The sequence below is a fragment of the Phaseolus vulgaris genome, chromosome 8 (genome assembly GCF_051622355.1).
Source record: "Phaseolus vulgaris cultivar YP4 chromosome 8, ASM5162235v1, whole genome shotgun sequence".
NCBI classification, from domain to species: domain Eukaryota; kingdom Viridiplantae; phylum Streptophyta; class Magnoliopsida; order Fabales; family Fabaceae; genus Phaseolus; species Phaseolus vulgaris.
The window spans coordinates 22,727,524-22,746,538 of record NC_143505.1 but is presented as its reverse complement, the minus strand read 5'-3'; the positions used below and the strand labels follow the sequence as shown (position 1 = coordinate 22,746,538).

Genomic DNA, 19,015 nt, shown 5'->3' with positions numbered 1-19,015 from the left:
GTTTTAAAATATCAAAATTGTCCTTCACTAAAAAGATAAAAATGAAAATGTTGTTTGTCTGCGAGTGAAAAAAAAAGAAGTTACTTTGTGTGGTGGTGGGGTGCAGTGTCGAGTGGTGGTGGTCCTTGAAGTGGTATTGGAGGTGGTGCTTGAGAAGGTGGTTGAGGTGGTGCACAGTGGTAGTTGGTAGCAGCGGTGGTAGGTGGCGTTGGCATTGCCACCGTTGGTGAGCTCGTCATTCTCATTCTCTGGTAAGTTCTCATTCTCATTCTTCTGCCTTAAATAATTATTTATGGATTAGTTAATCTGGTGGATCAACAGATCACATAATTCGGTGCCTAAGTAAAGAGTTATGGATCAGATAACTCCTATGCATACCGGATCCAGAACCTGCCAAAGTCATACTTCCGGATTGTGTAATCTGATACCAAATGAACTATAGATTACGCAATCCGGAAGTGATTTTAGAACTTTCAATATGCCTTACGTATTACGTAATCCAGTACTCATTTTGCTATATGAATTTCGCTTATGCATTACGCAATTTGGAAGACATTTTGGAACATCAAACATGTCTTACGGATTACATAATTTGAAAGTCATTTTGCTGTGAAAATTTTGACTTATGGATTACACAATTCGGAAGTCACTTTAAAGTTCTAAAATGACTTACGGATTACATAATCCGAAATTCATTATGCTGTTAAAATTTGACTTACGGATTATACAATCCGTAAGTCATGTTTAAGTTGTCAATTACAAAATCCTCGAAAGTGAATGCTATTTTTGTTTTGCATACTTATGTGAATTTATGAAAATTATAATAAAATGAAAATTTATGTTTTATGAATGAAGGTGTAAGTATGGAAGAATTAATGAATTTTGTGCATCAACATAGATTGTTTAAAGGGGACTATGGTATCCATTTTACAACAGATGATGTGAATAAAATTTCATTTCATTCATGTTTATTGCATTATAATTTGAAGAAGTGATTTTGTAATATTGTTATAATAACTTTGTGTATATGTTTCCTTCGCGAGAAGACTTACATGAATGGGTCCGTAGGGTTGGTTATGGACTTGATTTTACTATTGTCATTATTAGGTCTGACATAGCAAATGGAAAGCAAGGGAGAAAAACATATGTCTTGTTAGGCTGTGAAAGGGGGGGGGGGGGGGTAGTTACAGAAAGTACAAGGATGGTTTGGAGGTTAGTGTAACTAGTACTCGAAAATGTCAATGTTCCTTTAAATTGCGAGGTAAACCTGTTGGAAAGGGTCAAGGTTGGGTACTTAAGGTAATACGTGGTACTCATAATCATGATTTGTATGATACATTAGTTGGTCATCCATATGCAGGCAAATTAAAAGCGAATGAACATTCAATGCTTGTTGATATGACTAAAAGCATGGTTAAGCCAGATAACATTCTACGTACTTTAAAGGAGAATAATGAGGATAATATGACAACAATAAAGCAAGTATACAATGCAAGATACTAGTACAAGAGATCAGTTAGAGGACCAAGAACTGAATTACAACAGTTAATGATGTTGTTAGACCGTGACAACTATCTTCACTGGAGTATGTGTCATGAGTCTTCCAATATTGTTAGTGATATTTTTTGGACTCATCCTGATGCTGTGACACTCTTGAATGCATTTAACATTGTATTCTTAATGAATACAACTTACAAAACAAACAAATATCGACTGCCTTTGCTTGAGATTGTTGGTGTAACTTGTATAGGTTTGTTCTTTTTTACTGGTTTTGCATTCTTATCTAGCGAGAAAGAAAAGAACTTCATATGGGCACTACAAAATTTAGAGGGTCACTTTTGACATCGCATGTGGGACCTGAAGTCATTGTTTGTGATAGAGATCTTGCTTTGATGAATGCCATCAATATTGTGTTTTCTAAAACAAGAAATCTTCTTTGTGGGTTTCACATCAATAAGAATGTTAAAACAGAGTGTAAAATGTTGGTAGATTCTGTCCAGGCTTGGGAAGTTGTGATGGATTCATGGAAGACTATCATTGATTGTACAGAGATTGCTAAATTTGATGAGTTTGTGAAAAATTTTGAAACTATTTGTTCACTATGGCCATTACTTTTTTAATATGTGAAGAACACCTGGATTATTCCGCACAAAGAAAAGTTTGTCAGGTGTTGGACAAATTTGTTAATGCATTTGGGAAATACAACATCAAACAGGTATATCAATGCCTTTACTTTGTTTAGAACGTGTATAACGTGTAATTTTTTTATTATGTTTTATACTTATACAAGGTTGAATCAACTCATTGGTCTTTGAAACAAATATTACAAAATAGCATAGGAGACATGTACTCGTGTTGGGATGCTATCAAGCATGTTATTATACTTCAACATAACGAGATCAAGGCATCCTTTCAAATAAGTCTACATGTGATAGGACACACATTCAATGTGCAATTGTATAAAATGTTGGTTGGCTCTATATCTAAACATGCTTTGATTCTCATTGCTGAAGAGTTTGATCGGGTCAATGATGTGGGGTTTGATAGTGAACAATGTGGATGTGTACTTAGACAGACTCACAGATTACCATGTGCTTGTCAGTTAGCCACGTATGTTATAGATGTCATTCCACTTAATGAAGTTCATGTATGTGGACGAGACTAAGTTTTTCAGGTTTATCTGAATGTGATTCATCATCTTGGTTGTCAATTCAACAAGAATGGGATGTGATTCTATCCCGATTCGACGAGGTTGATATTTGTGGCAAAGTGACAATTAAAAACAAGTTGCGTGAAATTGCCTATCCGGACATGACAACATTATGTGCACCACTTAATGTAGTTAAGACAAAAGGATCCCAAAAGAGACAAAGCGCACCCCTTCATATTTTGAGCATGTAGATCACATTCATTTTGTAAATGATAATTCATCATCTTTGGAGACTCGTAAGGGAAAGGTTAAGGTGACGACCAACACCAATGCAATTCCCATGTTTGATCAATTTCATCTGAATGTCACCCTTATATTTTGGATGTAATAGATGTTAAAGCTGATGGACATTGTGGGTTTCGTGCTATTGTCACATTGTTGAGGATGGGTGAAGAGTCATGGCCACTCATCAGAATGGATTTATTCAAAGAAATATCTCATTGACATGAAGAATATGCAACATTGTTAGGTGGTCATCAACGAGTAGAAGATATCAAGAGGTCCTTACTAGTGGATGAGTTGTCAGTGGTAAGTGCATATTCATAAGAGTCATGTGCATTGATTAATTGAACTTGTATGCAATCTAATTTCATTATTACATTTTGCAGGCTAGTGTTGAAAAATGGATGACAATACGGATATGGAATACTTAATAGCAAACAGATACAATATTATCTTAGTTTGTTTGTCATTGAAACAAAATATTACTATTTTTCCATTGCTTACTGCACCCCCTACCGATGCTAGTCTACACCGATTACTATGTATTGGTCATGTGTATGATTCACACTTTGTGCAGGTAAGGTTATTGCTCAACACATTATTTATATTCCTTTGTTTTCTAATTTCCATTTCGGGTGCAGGTAAAATTGCTTGATGATTGTCCCATACCTACCGCTGACATTTTATGGTGTACACATTGTTACCCAGAGGCAAGGTTATGGTCATCATATTACATTGCTCGGATGCAATCTTTTACCCAATTAATCAGTATTAGCCCGACATATGTGAACCTTGGAGACGATTGATGTAAACATAATTTATTATGTGGGTTTCTGATGCATAATTTATTACTTAAGTTCTTATTCATAATTTATTACTTCAATTCCGATTCATAATTTATTCGCATTTATGTCAGATAAAAATGAAATAATAAACACTATAATATAAATTAATTAAACCATATTATACACGTACAAAGTTACTATTATTAGAATCATGTAAAAAAAAAAATATCAACAACGTCCGCGAACATTACGTGATCGTCTCATGTAGACTGCCCCGTCATCTGTCACGCTCCAGGCTAACTGCAGCGCTGCCTCCGTACTCTCATATGCGTTAGTGCCTTCAGTGACCTGACGACAATCTACCATGCACTGAAGGATACTGACAATGCGCCTAAATATACCCTACACCAATTTCAAAAATAAATTAAACTTGTCAAATATATTATTTAATCACATAACAATAAAAAAAACTTACCGCCTGTGTACGCTCATCTTGAGACGAAGGACTTGCCTGCTCAACATTTGGACTACGAAGGCGACGACATGGTACAACACTGGGTCGATCTCCAAGTTCACCTTTGCGAATGTGTGGGTGTGATACCGTCCTAAACCAAGACATGTACTCAGGAACACATGCAGATGGACTAGAAGCAACTCTCAAACCTGTCAACACGTGGTGATCAAACTGCAACCACCTTTGATCAATGACATGTGCACTAGGAGCCTCAGCCACCATCGGTGATGGTGGAATGCTCTACTCATACCCAAATTGACACAAAACACGCTCGGGCATATGTCTCTGTGATAAGCTGCCCAATCGCAAGTGACCCGAGAATAAATAAATGGTCTCAAATGGCCTGCTCAATCTATGGTCCTCATACGGAGTCCAGATGATGTCATCGTGTGTGACCCCATCCAATTGCACCTACACATCACCAACCGAGCAAATCTGATGGGCAACAATATACCGTGCTACCCGCGGGTGTACCTCGTCATATGAGGAATTAATATCCCTTCTTCCATGCCCGAGAAGTGCTCATAAATCCATGCCTACATAATTCAATCATATTAATTATAAAATATTTAATACAAAACATTATGGAATGTAACATGTGATTGCTAATTATTTGTATGGTTTCATTCCTGAACCAGTGTCGCATAACTGGCCAACTGCTTCATGTTAAAATAAGATGCATCCCCCAACTGCTCATATAGATATGTAAGTGTTGCTGCTCCCCATGCATATCCATGACACATATGTAGATTGCTGAATAACAATAAGTACGATACAGATACAAAGGTGGCACTTTTATCTGCAAAAATAGTGCATCCAAGCAGATGCAACAAGTAAGCCTTGGCAGCACACTCCCAAGCCTCCTGAGCGTAACATTCCTCATATATACGGAATGAAGTTTGTCTCCCGATGCCACCTTTCGACAAAGGCTAAAATCAATCCCTTGTCACCCACTTCATAACTTATATTGCACAAACTAAACAATCCAGAATTTTGTACAAGTAGCTCAATATTAGCATGAGGCATCCCAAATTTACGTAATTTTCTACCGTGGGATACCAATTTAAGTTCTCCCCGGTCCTAATATAAAATTTGTATATATTAAATATAATTAAATAATTTAATTAACAAAAAAAATTTAATTAAAGGTTTTTTCGTTCTTACCTCACCCTCCCAAAGCTTAACAGCAACATGGTCAGCAAAATTTACCAGTAAAGACATATCAGAAGGTCCTCCAGGAAACCCTTCTCCCTGGTCTACTTGGTCATCATTCTGTAATTCAAGTTCATTGTCATTATCAATATGAAATCATCACCAATCCTTTCCTCGACACCACCTCGGTCTCTTCTACGGACGGATGTCGTCGGTCTTTTGCGATCATGATCCTGAGATCCACCACCTCTAGTTTTAGCCATATCTATCCACAATACAATTTGAATTTCAATTATTTACAAATAATAAATAATATAATCATGATTTTGTGTACATAATATAAATTATTATTTTTACCCAAGTGGGTTGGAAACTCAATGCATAACAAAAACGCAAAAACACAAAAATTGCAACTTTGTAAGAACACTACCGGATTACATAATCCGAAACACTAAGTAGACAATGTACATACCGAAGTATGTAATTCAGAACATGTTGTAAACCTAAATCGGATTACATAATCCAAAATTACTTAAATACCTAAATCGGATTACGTAATCCAAAATTACTTAAATATCTAAACTGGATTACGTAATCCGGTATTACTTTACATTTTAAACTGTACTGGATTACATAATATGGTGCCTATTACGAAAAAAACAGCATAATTACAAAGCAACGGATTACATAAGACAAGTGAGTATTGGATTACACAGTAGCACAAACGCAGGTTTCAAAAGTAATGCAAAATCAGTAAAATTAAACTTACTAGCCTGTGAAGAGGGCACTTATGGATGTGTGAGTGATAGAGAATGTGGGGTTTAGAAAGGATGAGAAATTTGAGAGATGAAGAGAAAGAAAAACCTTGGAAGTGGAAGGGGGTGGTGCGGTGCCGCTGGAAGGGAAAGAGAAGAAGAGGCACGGTGAAGGTGAAATTGAAGTTAGGTTAAATGTTAAAAGTAGATTAAAATATTATTTTTATTTTTTAATATTTTTACTGAAAGGTATATTAAATGTGCTTTTAGTATGGGGTTGGGAGAAGAAGTCATAGAGGTGCAGTAAGAAGATGTCTAATAAGTGATATGCGCTGGTATGTGTGCTAAGTGAAACAGGGGTTTGAGCAGGAAAAAAACAGTGAAGATGGGTTGAGGGGAAAAAATCAGAAATGAAAAGAGAAAGGAATCTGGGTGCAAAAAGCAAAAGTAAGGATTTTTTTTCATTTTTTTCTTTTGCTTTTGTAAATTTTGTTTAGTACAAACTTTATTTACCTAGATGAAATCGGGTGTTGACAACTCTCATATGTGTCTAGGGAGTTTGGTCTTTTAGTCTTATGTCTTCAATTTATCTTTTTGCTTTAAGAGATGATGATGAATCCAAGTACAAAGGTTTTAACTTGTTAAATAAAATATTTCAACTAATTTTTAATTTGTTTTTGGAAAGTTATAGTTTTTCAATCTGTTATTTGTTAAATCAATTGATTGAAAATACTTAAAAATATTAGCATTTTCTAAAATATGTTTTATATTTTGAAAACCATGTTTTAATGTTACATATAAAATGCACCCTTTTAATAAATCCATTTTTGTTAAAATTCTATAAAAAGGGTTTGCATTGTATCAGACAAAAGTAACTCATACACTTGCAACTTTTACATCTGAGAAAGATTTTTTTTGCGAATCAAGATTTTGTGAGAAATTGTTTTTTGAAAGATCTTTGAAGTTTCTTGGAGAAAATTTCCATCATCTTGTTGAAGCTAGAGATATTTCACTGCTGTTGTGAAATTAAGGAATCCAATTGTTTATTGTTTCACAATTCAGGTTAATTCCTTTCATTCTTTACTGTGTTGAATTTTTGTATTGAATTGTTATCCAAGATAAGGTTTCTTGGTGAATAGTTATGCTGTAACAGGGTGTTGCAGTGTGTGTTTTGGTTTTTGTAGTGTTCAAAAACAGTTTGATGTATTTTATTATAAAGAATTTTGCTTTTAGTGAAAACCATCTTGGTGTGAAGTGAGACTAGATGTAGCTTTGTATATGAGTGAACGAGTATAAAATTCTTCAAGTTTTTCTGTGTTCTTTATTCTGCTTTATGAATTGTCTGCATAATAATCTATTTTGATATAATCAATCTATTGTTTTAAAAAATATTATGTTGTTTTAATTTGTGCACACTTGTATTTGTTTTTTGTAATAACTAAGTTACTGAGGTAAATTGATATTGATTGTTACATCGAATCTTGATATATTTTGTTGTAATTTGTATCAGTTATTGATTAACAAAATTGTTTGAAACATAAACAGGTTAATGAAATTGCATTGATCTTAATACAATCAATTGTTTTATATTAAAGCATTCATTGTTTTTCTTAAATTTGTATCTGTCATATTAACTGTAAAATTCTTTTTCTTGTATTGATTGATGATTGATGATTGTGCTGGTTTGTTTTGTATGTTGGAAGAAGTTTTAAAATTTCAATTAGTTGTTTCTAGGTAATTAATATTTCTTGATTACAAAATTAATTTGTTAATCTACAAAACAATCTATTGAAATTAATTTTGATAAATTGATTTTTTGAATAAACGATTTAAAATTTTTAATTGTGAATCTTGCTTAAAATTTAATTTAGTGTTTCCCAAGACACTAAATTTGAATTAAACAAATTGTTGTAAAAATTTTGTGTTGTCATGATGTTGTTGTTTATCTTTGGGGTGTTGTGTTGCTTCCAATACATTGAAGTTGACTTCATCATCTTTTACTCTAATCTTCAACTTGCCTTCATCTACATCAATAATTATCTTAGTTGTCTTCATGAAAGGCCTTCCTAAGATAAAAAAACTTCAATATCCTTTACGACAAAGTTTACTGAGAATACAAACTTGACAATTCTAACCAGAACATCTTCAACTGCACCATATGGATACTCCATTTACATATAAGGTAATTGTAAAGTCATCTATGTTGATCTAACTTCCAAATCTTTTATTCTTTTCAACATGGACAAAGAAATCAAATTGATGCAAGCTCCAAAATAAAGTAAAGCTTTTCCCACAGGAAGAGTCCCAATAGTGACTAGAATATTGAAGGTATCAAGATCTTTGAGTTTGTCATGATGTTGTTGTTTATCTTTGGGATGTTGTGTTGCTTCAAATACATTGAAGTTGACTTCATCATCTTTTACTCTAACCTTCAACTTGCCTTCATCTACATCAATAATTATCTTGGTTGTCTTCATGAAAGGCCTTCCTAGGATAAAAGGAACTTCAATATCCTTTACGACAAAGTTTACTGGGAATACAAACTTGGCAATTCTAACCAGAACATCTTCAACTACACCATATTGATACTCCATTGATCTATTAGCTAATTGTAAAGTCATCTATGTTGATTTGACTTCCAAATCTCTTATTATTTTCAACATGGACAAAGAAATCAAATTGATGCAAGCTCCGAAATAAAGTAAAGCTTTCCCCACAGAAAGAGTCCCAATAATGACTACAATATTGAAAGTATCAAGATCTTTGAATTTTTAAGACAATAATTTCTGAATTATTGCATTTCACCCTACCTCTAACTCCACGACCTCTTTGTAAATCTCAGTTTCTTTGTAAGGAGCTCTTTCATAAACTTTGCATAAGTTGGCATTTGATTCCCTAACATTTTGACGAGGAAATGTGTCTTGCAGTTTGCTTGGTTCTCCACTCTTGTATTATAGGATTTTGTCATGTGTTTTGTTGTCTTTTTTTACTTATCTGCTCTCTTTTTTTTTTCTCTTTGTATTTTGTGACCTAACGAATGAGTTTGGAGAAAAGAGAAAAAAAAATATATTTAAAAAATATATTAAATAATGCATACAATATTCACTTAATTAATTAAATTAAAATTAATCCATTCATTTGTAACGTTTAAACAATTATATTTTTTAATTTTAACATTTCTTAAATAGGAATTTTATTTATAAGGAAACACCTACTCATTATAATTTTACATTAAAAAAACCTACATAATTACTTCTAAATATATTGAAATTTCTTAATAATAAAATTCTTCTACTTTTAAATTCTTCCAATTAATTACTTCTTAAATCAATTACTTAAAAAAATTATTATTTTGTACCTTATTTCTAAATTAATGTTTCTTACTAAATCTACTTCTATGAATTTTTACTCCTTACTTTTTTTCTTATAATATTATTACTAAATATATTTGCATTTCTCAATTTTTTTTAAAAAAATAACCAGCATATTTATATACTTTTATTCAAAAGAAATATTAAATTCATTAATACCATTAATATCTTCTTTTTTCATAATTTTTCATCCCTCTATTATTTTTAGAAAGAAAAAAAAAAGCAAAATACAAAGAACTATGTTGAAATTCGGTTTTCAGGAAGTTGAATTTCAACTGGTTTTTTTGGTCAAAATGTAACCTTCGACTCACTGAAAACTGAATTCTGACTTAAAAAAGCGTGTCATCCCGTATAAATAATTGGCATAATATGCTAGTGGGAATTTTTGTTGTCATGTCTGCTATTTGGGTTAAAATTTCTCAACTAAACACATGAACAGTGTAAAACGGGAGCTGAAAAACTTTCACACCTTAGTTATATATCAAAATATGCTGTTATGTGAAGATAAAGGGTATATATATGCATAAGAATTAGCTGATATGGACAGATGAAGTTTTTTTAAGAGCTTCTTTTCTTCTCATTCTTTACACAGTTTTGAAATCCAGTTTCTAGACATAACAAGAACTCAACCATATTACATGAAAGACTAAAAGCAAAAGCAAAAGCAAAAGCAAAAGTGAAACCAAAAACCACCCTCTAAATTGGCAACATGATCATCCCATGTCATGACTATAAAAATAGTCTTCCTGGGCTCAAAATATATGCTGCTTTCACAGAGCATCGTTCAATCGAAGTATCTATTCCTCTATTTCACGTATATGTACATTGGCATGGACCCTTCTCTCTGCTTCAAGCAATGCAAGTTGGCAACAAGCAACTAGAAAAGAAACACAGCCCTCTCTTCTGCACCAATGAAATGAGAAAGAAACACACTTAGCAAGTGCTCAAAACTTTATCAAAAGATGCAAAGAGTTGAAAACTTGGAAAATGAAAGTAGGCAAAAATTAGACCAAGAAAAAATCCCAGTTAGAAAAAAGTAAAAGGTGTGTTGGGTTTGGACCTTTTTAGCTTTGGCATAAAGAAGCCCTGGTGAGATCTTGTACAAGTCCTCATCAACAGGCTTTGAAGTTGGCCTTGCCAATGGTGGTGAGCTGGGTGGTTCACTATCCACATCACTGATCCAATTCTTCAATTTTGTTTCTTTTTCATGTTGGTCTAACACCTTTGTCTGAAATGTCAAAAAAACAAACAATGCAAATGCTTTACATAAAGTCATCTTTCAGCCTACGTGTCTCTCTACCCATGAACTCTTATCTACCAAAGTTATCTACTTTAATCAAAATTTCAACTTTATGAGTCTATTGTTGCATTAATCTTTAGTTCACACCAGAAAAAAACTACTTGTTACCAGTGATGGTGTGAACAATTCTTCACGCTCTGCCACGCGTGGGTCATGGAATCATTCAATATTTCGAAATCAGAGAAAAAGGCAAAATTGCTTTCAAACACTCATGTCTAACCCCAAAGGTATGATTGTGATGTACATGTTATTTCGTTTTCGTGACCACGTACTTTGATAATTTCACGTTCTTTTCAGCCACTGCACTTCTTTTAAAAATGAGATTGTGTTTATGCATCCTTAAATAGAATGGACACCAGTAAAAAGAGAAAAGGGGTTGGAAGAAAACAGAGTTAAATTGAGATAAAAAAAAACAAGTTTTATAATTTTTCTTGGCATAATTAAACAGCCCATGTATTAAAAAAAACATTAAGGTGGGTTAATAACAAGCTACTTTATTAATTAAAATTTATTCAAAATATAAATTCAAGAGAAAAGAAATTAATTAAATAAAATATAAATCCACTAAATTCTATGATTTTTTTCACCAATAATTTTTTCATAGTCATCAGAAAATTACTATATTTGTAATACTTTTTTTAAGTTTATAATAACTAAATAAAAATCTTATACTTCTAGAAATTAAACTCTAATTTTATTGACATACCCTCCCAATCACAAGCATGGAAATCCACAAAATAATAGCTACAAAGTAAACCCTTAATTCTGGAATCTTGAGACTAAACTTAGTTCTTAATTTTGTTAGATGACTTGTTTTAACAGCCAAAAACATACTATTAGGGAGTTATAAATAATGGTTGTGGTAGAAGTAGTTCTTTTTCCAAATGAAAAAGGTGGAGATAAGAAGTGGGTGAGGTTTTGTGAGACATACCCTTCTGCGAGGAACAACAATCATGGCTGGTGTGACAACATTGTTCTCGTACAAATCCCCTGTAACATAAAGATCACGATCCTCAGACCCAGAGTAGCTACATCGTAGCAAACCAGCTTGTCTCGCTGACTCAAAGCACTGTGTGAAAGGCAGGTTATCGTTCCAATCCCAACTCCCAAATGCTGGCACTTGGCTCTTCTTGTAGTAGCCTTCCTATTACACATTCACAAACCCCCAGAAAGGAAACAAAAAATAAATATTAGAAACCATAGAGCATAACCAAACATGCTATTGTGTTGAAGACATAACAAAAGGACTTACTTCCATTGCAACCGAACTAAGTGGTGAGTGAAGAGTGAGTCTCAAAGAATGGTTAGAAAATGGGGTGATGTTGGTTGTCTGTGTGAAGGGGGTTTGGCAGTGGTTTTAAAAGAGAAGAGTGCATGTGGGTTGTGGCAGTGTTTGATGAGGTAGAAAGAAAAAGAGAGAGAGAAAGAGGGTCAAAAGTTTGGAGTTATGGGGTATGAGGTATGGGATCTAAAGGAAAATAAAGTAATTTCATTTTCACAGTTTTGAGACAGAGGGACAGAGAGGTATGATTCATTTTAAATTCTATCTTCCCCTTTTCTTACAACTTTTTTTTGAGGTGATTGGTATATACTTTTTCACTGTGATGGCTCTTGCAGTAATTATTTTCATTATTCAGTTCATGTTGCCATTGTAAAAGTTTCATTGTTGCATTACTTTTATTATTCAGTTGATGAACATTTTGGTATATTGTAAAAGTTTAATTGCTGGATTACTTTATACATGTTTAGTTTAGTTTAAAGTTTATAAACATAAGTTTAAATAGAAATATGTTGTAATTCTCAGTTTGATAAAAAAAGAGTTTACTTCTAATGATATTTATGTTTATCTTATAAGTAAATTGATAAAGATGAAATTTGTGATAATTTTTGTTTTTGTTTTGATGTTATTCATATAATAATGCAAATGAAAAATTTCAAAAGAAAAACAATTTAAAAAAAGAACCTTAATGTTGTTTTCAGTTTTCCTGACAAATTTAGGTGTACAAAATACGGTGAGGAAGAACTAAGTATAACATTAAACTTGATCGATTGAGATAAAAATAAATGAAAATGCTTCAAACTTTGCTCAGTTATGTTCAAGCAATGTAAAGACAAGTAAAACCTTTCAAGTTAATTTAGTAATAAAATATTTAAAAGATAAAAAACTATGACAAAAGTCCTTCAATGATTAATCTAATAATATTTTTAATATTATTAATATGGTAAGAATAAATTATATTTTTTTCCTTTTTGTCTGTATATACATGTTTGAAAGGGGAATATGAGGAGAGGACATAACCTGCATGTCAGTTTCTGTCTCATATTAAAACATTACCTTGAAAAATAACATTAAAATTTTATATTCACTTTTCTTTTGTGGAAAAACACTGACTTTGGTTCTTTAGTCTGCATTAACATTATAAAACTGAGCTTATTTGCAAAGATTCTTTGCATTTGCTTTTTTTAAATGTGGGTGACAATCATAACTATATATTAATTTTATATTTTTACCTGTACTTGTAACTAACTAAAAAGGTAGACATTTTGTAGAATGATAAGGGAGTATATATATGCGAATCACTTATTTAACAATTAGCATAAAAATAGAGAGAAGTTGAAGATAGTGCATTTGTGATTCGGTTTGTGCGTGTGATTAAATGGTGAAATGCAGAATGAAAGTGTTTTTAGGCACTCCAAAGGCTGTGATGGGTTTAGCTTTATTTCCCCACACGCGTAGCAGCAGTGAACTTGGTGCTTCGTGCAAATGCTGATTCAGTGCATGTGTGAATGCTCGTGACTCTTTGCCAGCATTGTGTTAGACACAGTGGTCCACCAAAAAGTTAAAATATTGGAGAGGTCAACAACTAATCAAAACCCAGATTCCACACCACATTTCTACAATGCTTCATCCCTTCATTTATGCATAAAACTAATGCTGGGGTTTTCATCCATGCTCTCACATCACTAACCTAATAAACAACTTCTTTATATCAAAGTTACAATCTGTTCCTACCAAACCAAACTGGTCTTGAGCCCAAAACCAATGCTTTGTGTCAGATTCTGGCATGTTTTGCTTGGCATCTCACCACATGTGTTCCTGATGTCTGATTATATAATATTTTTTCATGAAATGAAACAAACTTTTAATTTTCACAAAATGATTAGACCCTGTCCGCTTTTGATATTTTATTTTGCAGATAAAATATTTTTTAAGTAATCTCAATATCTTTAATTGTTTTATTAAGTATTCAAAAGATTTAATTTGTTATTAATTGGGAGATATTTTGTAATTAATATAAAATAATATTATCTTAATATATGATTTTTATTGTTTTAATTCAAGACGTGTTGATAATAAAGATGTCATATTTCTCAACAATTTTCATATTACCAACTACCCTAATCAAAAGATAATTGTTATTACTATGATCTAGTTACTGATCGTTTCACATTAAATATAATATCTTTTATATTAATTTTAAAATATTATATGTTTTTAACATCTGCTTTTTTTGTTCTGATGAAGTTTCGAATTGGGGAACAGTAAAATTTAAAGGACCGAAACTTGTGGGCATACCTAAGGGTCTCACCAACAAGTCAAAACACTACTTATGTTAGCTCAAGAAAAAGACATCAGGAACTATTATTTGAACTTGATCTTGAGCTCATAACTCTGATTGTTAGATCAATAAAAATGATAAAATACTCAAACATGTAGGGCATGATTGCAATTTAAAACCCTTCGGAAAGCGAAAGTCACTGGACATTATATAATGAAATAGACACGTAGTACAAGTAGAACTAAGAGTTGTTTTAGGGACTCGAAATAAAATAACAGGGAAAAAAAGCAAAGTAACTTGAACTTGAAATTGGATATGTTGGCTACCCTTCTTTGTTTAATGTCTGTTCTCACCAGTTCGATTTTATGATGAACCATGGTTTTCTCACAATAATTTATGCATAAACCGTAATTAAACTAATATGTCTACGAACCAAAAGTAAAATTTTCCCAAGAGTTCCAATTTTTAAAATTCTAAGTTCATACCCTTTTTGCAATGAGTATATGTATACTTTCCTAAATTCATTCTCTACTCCAAAGTGTAAATACTTAAGATATGATCATAAAGAATGCAAGTACTAAATGTAGTTTTAGAAAAATAAAAAAGAAAAGGTTTGGAAGATTGATTGTATTGGGTATTGGAGATTCACATAATTTATGGGTATGTTCAAATAATATATATATATATATATATATATATAAAATGCGAAGTAAATTTTACTTACACAGGTAATATTAACTTATATATTTACCAAAAACATAAATTTACCAAAAACTTAACTTATATATAAGGTAAAATTTAAATTTCATTTATATATTATGATTTGACAATATTCTTAGTCGATGTAAGATTTCAAACATTAAGATATATGGATTGGTGGGTTAAAATGTGTGACCTAACCAAACTTGTTTCAATGAGTCATATGTAATTTGATTATTCTTAACTGCGAGACGATGGATGTTCCTTTTATTTACTTGGGTATGCCTGTCGGAGGGAGTCATAAAAGAGGGGATTTTTGGAATGGGGTGATTGCGAAGGAACAAGCTAGATTAAGCAGATGGAAGGGAAGATGTTTGACGATGGCTAGGAGGATTTGTCTGATCAAGTCAGTGCTCTCCTCTATTCCGTTATTTTATATGTCTTTGTTCAAATTACCATCGGGGGTGGCTGGAAAGCTGATTCGGATGCAAAGAAGCTTCCTTTGGGGGTGGGGTGCAAAAGGAAGGAAGATGGCATGGGTTTCTTGGAGTCAGGTATGTAAGCCTCGTAGGTATAGGGGGTTGGGGATAATTGATGTAAAATTGTTCAACCTGGCTTTATTGGGGAAGTGGATTTGGAGGTTGGGGTCGACCGAAAGAGGCCTTTGGAAGGAGATTCTTGTGTCTAAATATGGAGGATGGAGAAGTTTGGGAGAGGAAGGAAAAGCTAGGAGGTGTTCTCTCTGGTGGAAAGATTTGAAAGAGGTGTGGTTCTCAGAGGGATGGGGAAGAAACTTCGCAGATGGCTTCAGGTGGAAAGTAGGGGAAGGGAAGGATAATTGGTTGAACGACGAGTCTTTGAAGAGTTCCTTCCTTAGATTGTTTTCTATTTGTTCTACCAATAATGCTAAGTTGTCAAAGCTTGGCTCTTGGTCGAACGGTGATTGGGTATGGCAGTTATCTTGGAGAAGACCATTTTTTGAGTGGGAGAAGCCGATGGCGGAGCAGTTGCGTCAGCTTCTGCTTGAGGCTTGAGTTGTTTCGGGAGAGGTGGACGGATGGATTTGGAAGGAAGGGGATTTCCAAACTTTTTCGGTTAATTTTGCTTATAATCTTGTGAGAAAGGATGAAGAGTCAATTTCTTCGGCAATTTTTTGTAATTTGTGGAAGAGCAAGGCAGTTCCCTCTGCAGCACTTATGGCTTGGAGGTTATTGGAAAACAAGCTTGCTACAAGGGTAAATCTGAGTAGAAGAGGGGTTTTGGTGGATAGCTCAATGTGTGGTTTGTGCGGGTTGGAGGAAGAGTCTTGTTGCCATTTATTCTTCGACTGTATCTTTGCTAGGCGGGTTTGGGGTTTATGTCATAGGTGGCTTGGGGTTCTGGTACCGTCCCATATTGAGCCTAAGAGTAACTTTGATCAATTTAGGTTGAGCTGCGCTTCAGAAACGGTTAATAATGTCTGGAACACAATTTGGGTTGGGGTAGTGAGCGAATTATGGAAGCACAGGAATAACATAATTTTTAAAAGAGGTGTGGGGGATGCCTTTGAAGTTTTTTCTTTGGTACAAGTAAAGGTCTGGTTGTGGGTTTCTATTAATTGTAGGTCTGCCTCGTTTTTCTTTTTTGACTGGTGTTTAGAACCTTTGGTTTGCATGAGGTTAATTAATTGAGTTTGGCTTGTTTAGTAAGTCTGAAGGTTTTAGGCTGGTATATGTATAAGGGTTGAATCATCCCTGAAGTGGTTCCTATTTATTTATTTTTTATTGCCGATAAAAAAAATGTAATTTGATTATTTCGATTAAAAGTTTTTTTTACGCTCGATCTTGTATAAGGAAGGTTATCTTATTGATTTTTGTAATTTGGGGGGTGAAATAATGTACCTTAGCTATGTTCATAATTAAGAATATTCATGGATTGAATAACAATTGATTTAAGTTTAGAATAAAATAAAATATAAATTAATGATGGGAGTTTTCATTTTTTTTACCGATCTAAATAACCAATTTAATTGATATTGAGCTAACTCAATTGAAATCGTATAATATAGGATGAAGCAAATGATTTTGTTTTTTGTTCCATAATTTTTTTAACTACTCACATTAATATTGTGTTAAGTTAATGTTTATAATTTTAGTTTTGACTTGAACTAGACAAAGATATTAAAATAAGTAAAAATTTGAAATGAAGGAGATTAACTATTAAGACATCTTAATTCTAACATATCTTAGTATAAAAAAATAAACTCATTAATTAAATTAATATATCACAAATGTATCTTCATCGATATTTTTTTAATTGTTGTGGACGATTATAGTAGACATACATAGTTGTTTCTCAAGAAAAGTAAGTGTGAGACCAAAAATATTTTTTCTTGTTTTCTATACATAATTAATTTAACACTCTTATTAAAATTGTTAAGATTGATAATGACCAAGATTATTTTACCAAGATTTCTATAATAAATTTGGAATAATTCACCAAACTACTTATATAGAAACCCCCAACAAAATTCTATTGTTGAAAGGAAACACCAACAAATCTTCAATGTCACTCGTAGTTTGATTTTTCAGTCTAACATGTTAAAAAAAAATTGGTCTTATGTTGTTACTCATGTTATTTATCTTATAAATTGACTGCCTACACCTGTTTTGAATAATAAAACTTTTTTTTGAAATATTGTATGACCAATCTCCCAATCTACATGATTTACAAAGTGTTTAACTCTATTTGTTTTGCTTCTACCATTCAGAATAATAAGTACAAACTTGATCCAAGAGTATGTCAAGGTATGTTTATTGGATACAAAACTGGAACTAAAGGTTATATCCATTTTTACATGTCAAATAGAGAATTTTTTATGTCAAGAAATACTGTTTTTATGATTTTTTTTCCAGATAGTCTTAAACATATCGTTTGATGAAGCGTTTATGTCTGATGATATCACTACACATGATGAAATCACTTCCTATGAAGAAAACTTTAAATTTATGCTTGATCCTCGTTGTAAGAACAATGATACTAGCATTTAACACAATAACATCAATGAAGGTGAGATAATAAATGAGAATCAAGGTCTTCGAAGGTCGATTATAACTCGTAGGGCTTCCATTTCTTTAAAGGACTTCCATCATCAAGTTGCTACCATTACACAAATCAACACTTATTTTAATCCTAGCAATATCGTTTTCCCCATATGGTTTGTTATGCCATATAAAAAATTGTCACCAAAACATCTGCAGTACACTTTCAACATCCTCCCATGAACCTCAAACCTACAATCAAGCTATCGGGTCGTCTGAATGGACTCAAGCCATGCATAATGAACTCACTGCTTTTTAAAGTAACAACACATGGTACCTTACTGATATTCTTCCTGGCAAGAAACCATTGGGTGCAAATAGGTATATAAAATCAAAATATAAAGCTAATGGGAGTATTAAAAGGCTTAAAGCATGCCTTGTCGCAAAATGGTACACAAAGCTTGAAGGTGTTGATTATCTAGACACTTTTTCTTCTATTGCCACCATACTCTTCTTTTTTCTCTTGTTGTTATTCAAAACAGGAACCTTAATCAACTAGAAGTTCATAATGTTTTTCTTCATGGAGACTTGGACGAGGAGGTTTACATGAAGTTACCTCCTAGATTCACCAATGTCAAGCCAAATGAAGTGTGTAGACTCACCAAGTCCCAATAAGGATTGAAGCAAACTAGCAGACACTGGTTTACTAAGCTTTCTACTTCTCTTCAATCTATTGGTTTCATTCAATCTCAACTTATCATTCTCTATTTACTAAGAAAATTGTATCTAGTTTCATTATTTTGCTTGTATATGTTGATGATATTATCCTTGCAAGTGATTCGTTAACAGAGTAAAGCAAGACCTTGATAATAGCTTCCACACAAAATATCATGGCCATCTGAAGTCTTTTTTTATTGTCTCAAAATT

The 19,015-nt window shown here is 32.8% G+C and overlaps 1 protein-coding gene across 1 annotated transcript; it reads right to left on the bottom strand.

Moving 5' to 3' along the window:
* Positions 1-10,003: 10,003 nt before the first annotated feature.
* LOC137826663 (uncharacterized) lies at positions 10,004-12,319 on the bottom strand. Its single transcript, XM_068632731.2, has 4 exons — positions 12,062-12,319; positions 11,741-11,953; positions 10,570-10,737; positions 10,004-10,412 (listed from the first exon to the last, which is right to left on the bottom strand). The coding sequence occupies exons 1-4, from the start codon at positions 12,065-12,067 to the stop codon at positions 10,359-10,361; spliced, it is 441 nt and encodes a 146-aa protein (XP_068488832.1). The 5' UTR covers positions 12,068-12,319; the 3' UTR covers positions 10,004-10,358.
* Between the last annotated feature and the right edge of the window lie 6,696 nt (positions 12,320-19,015).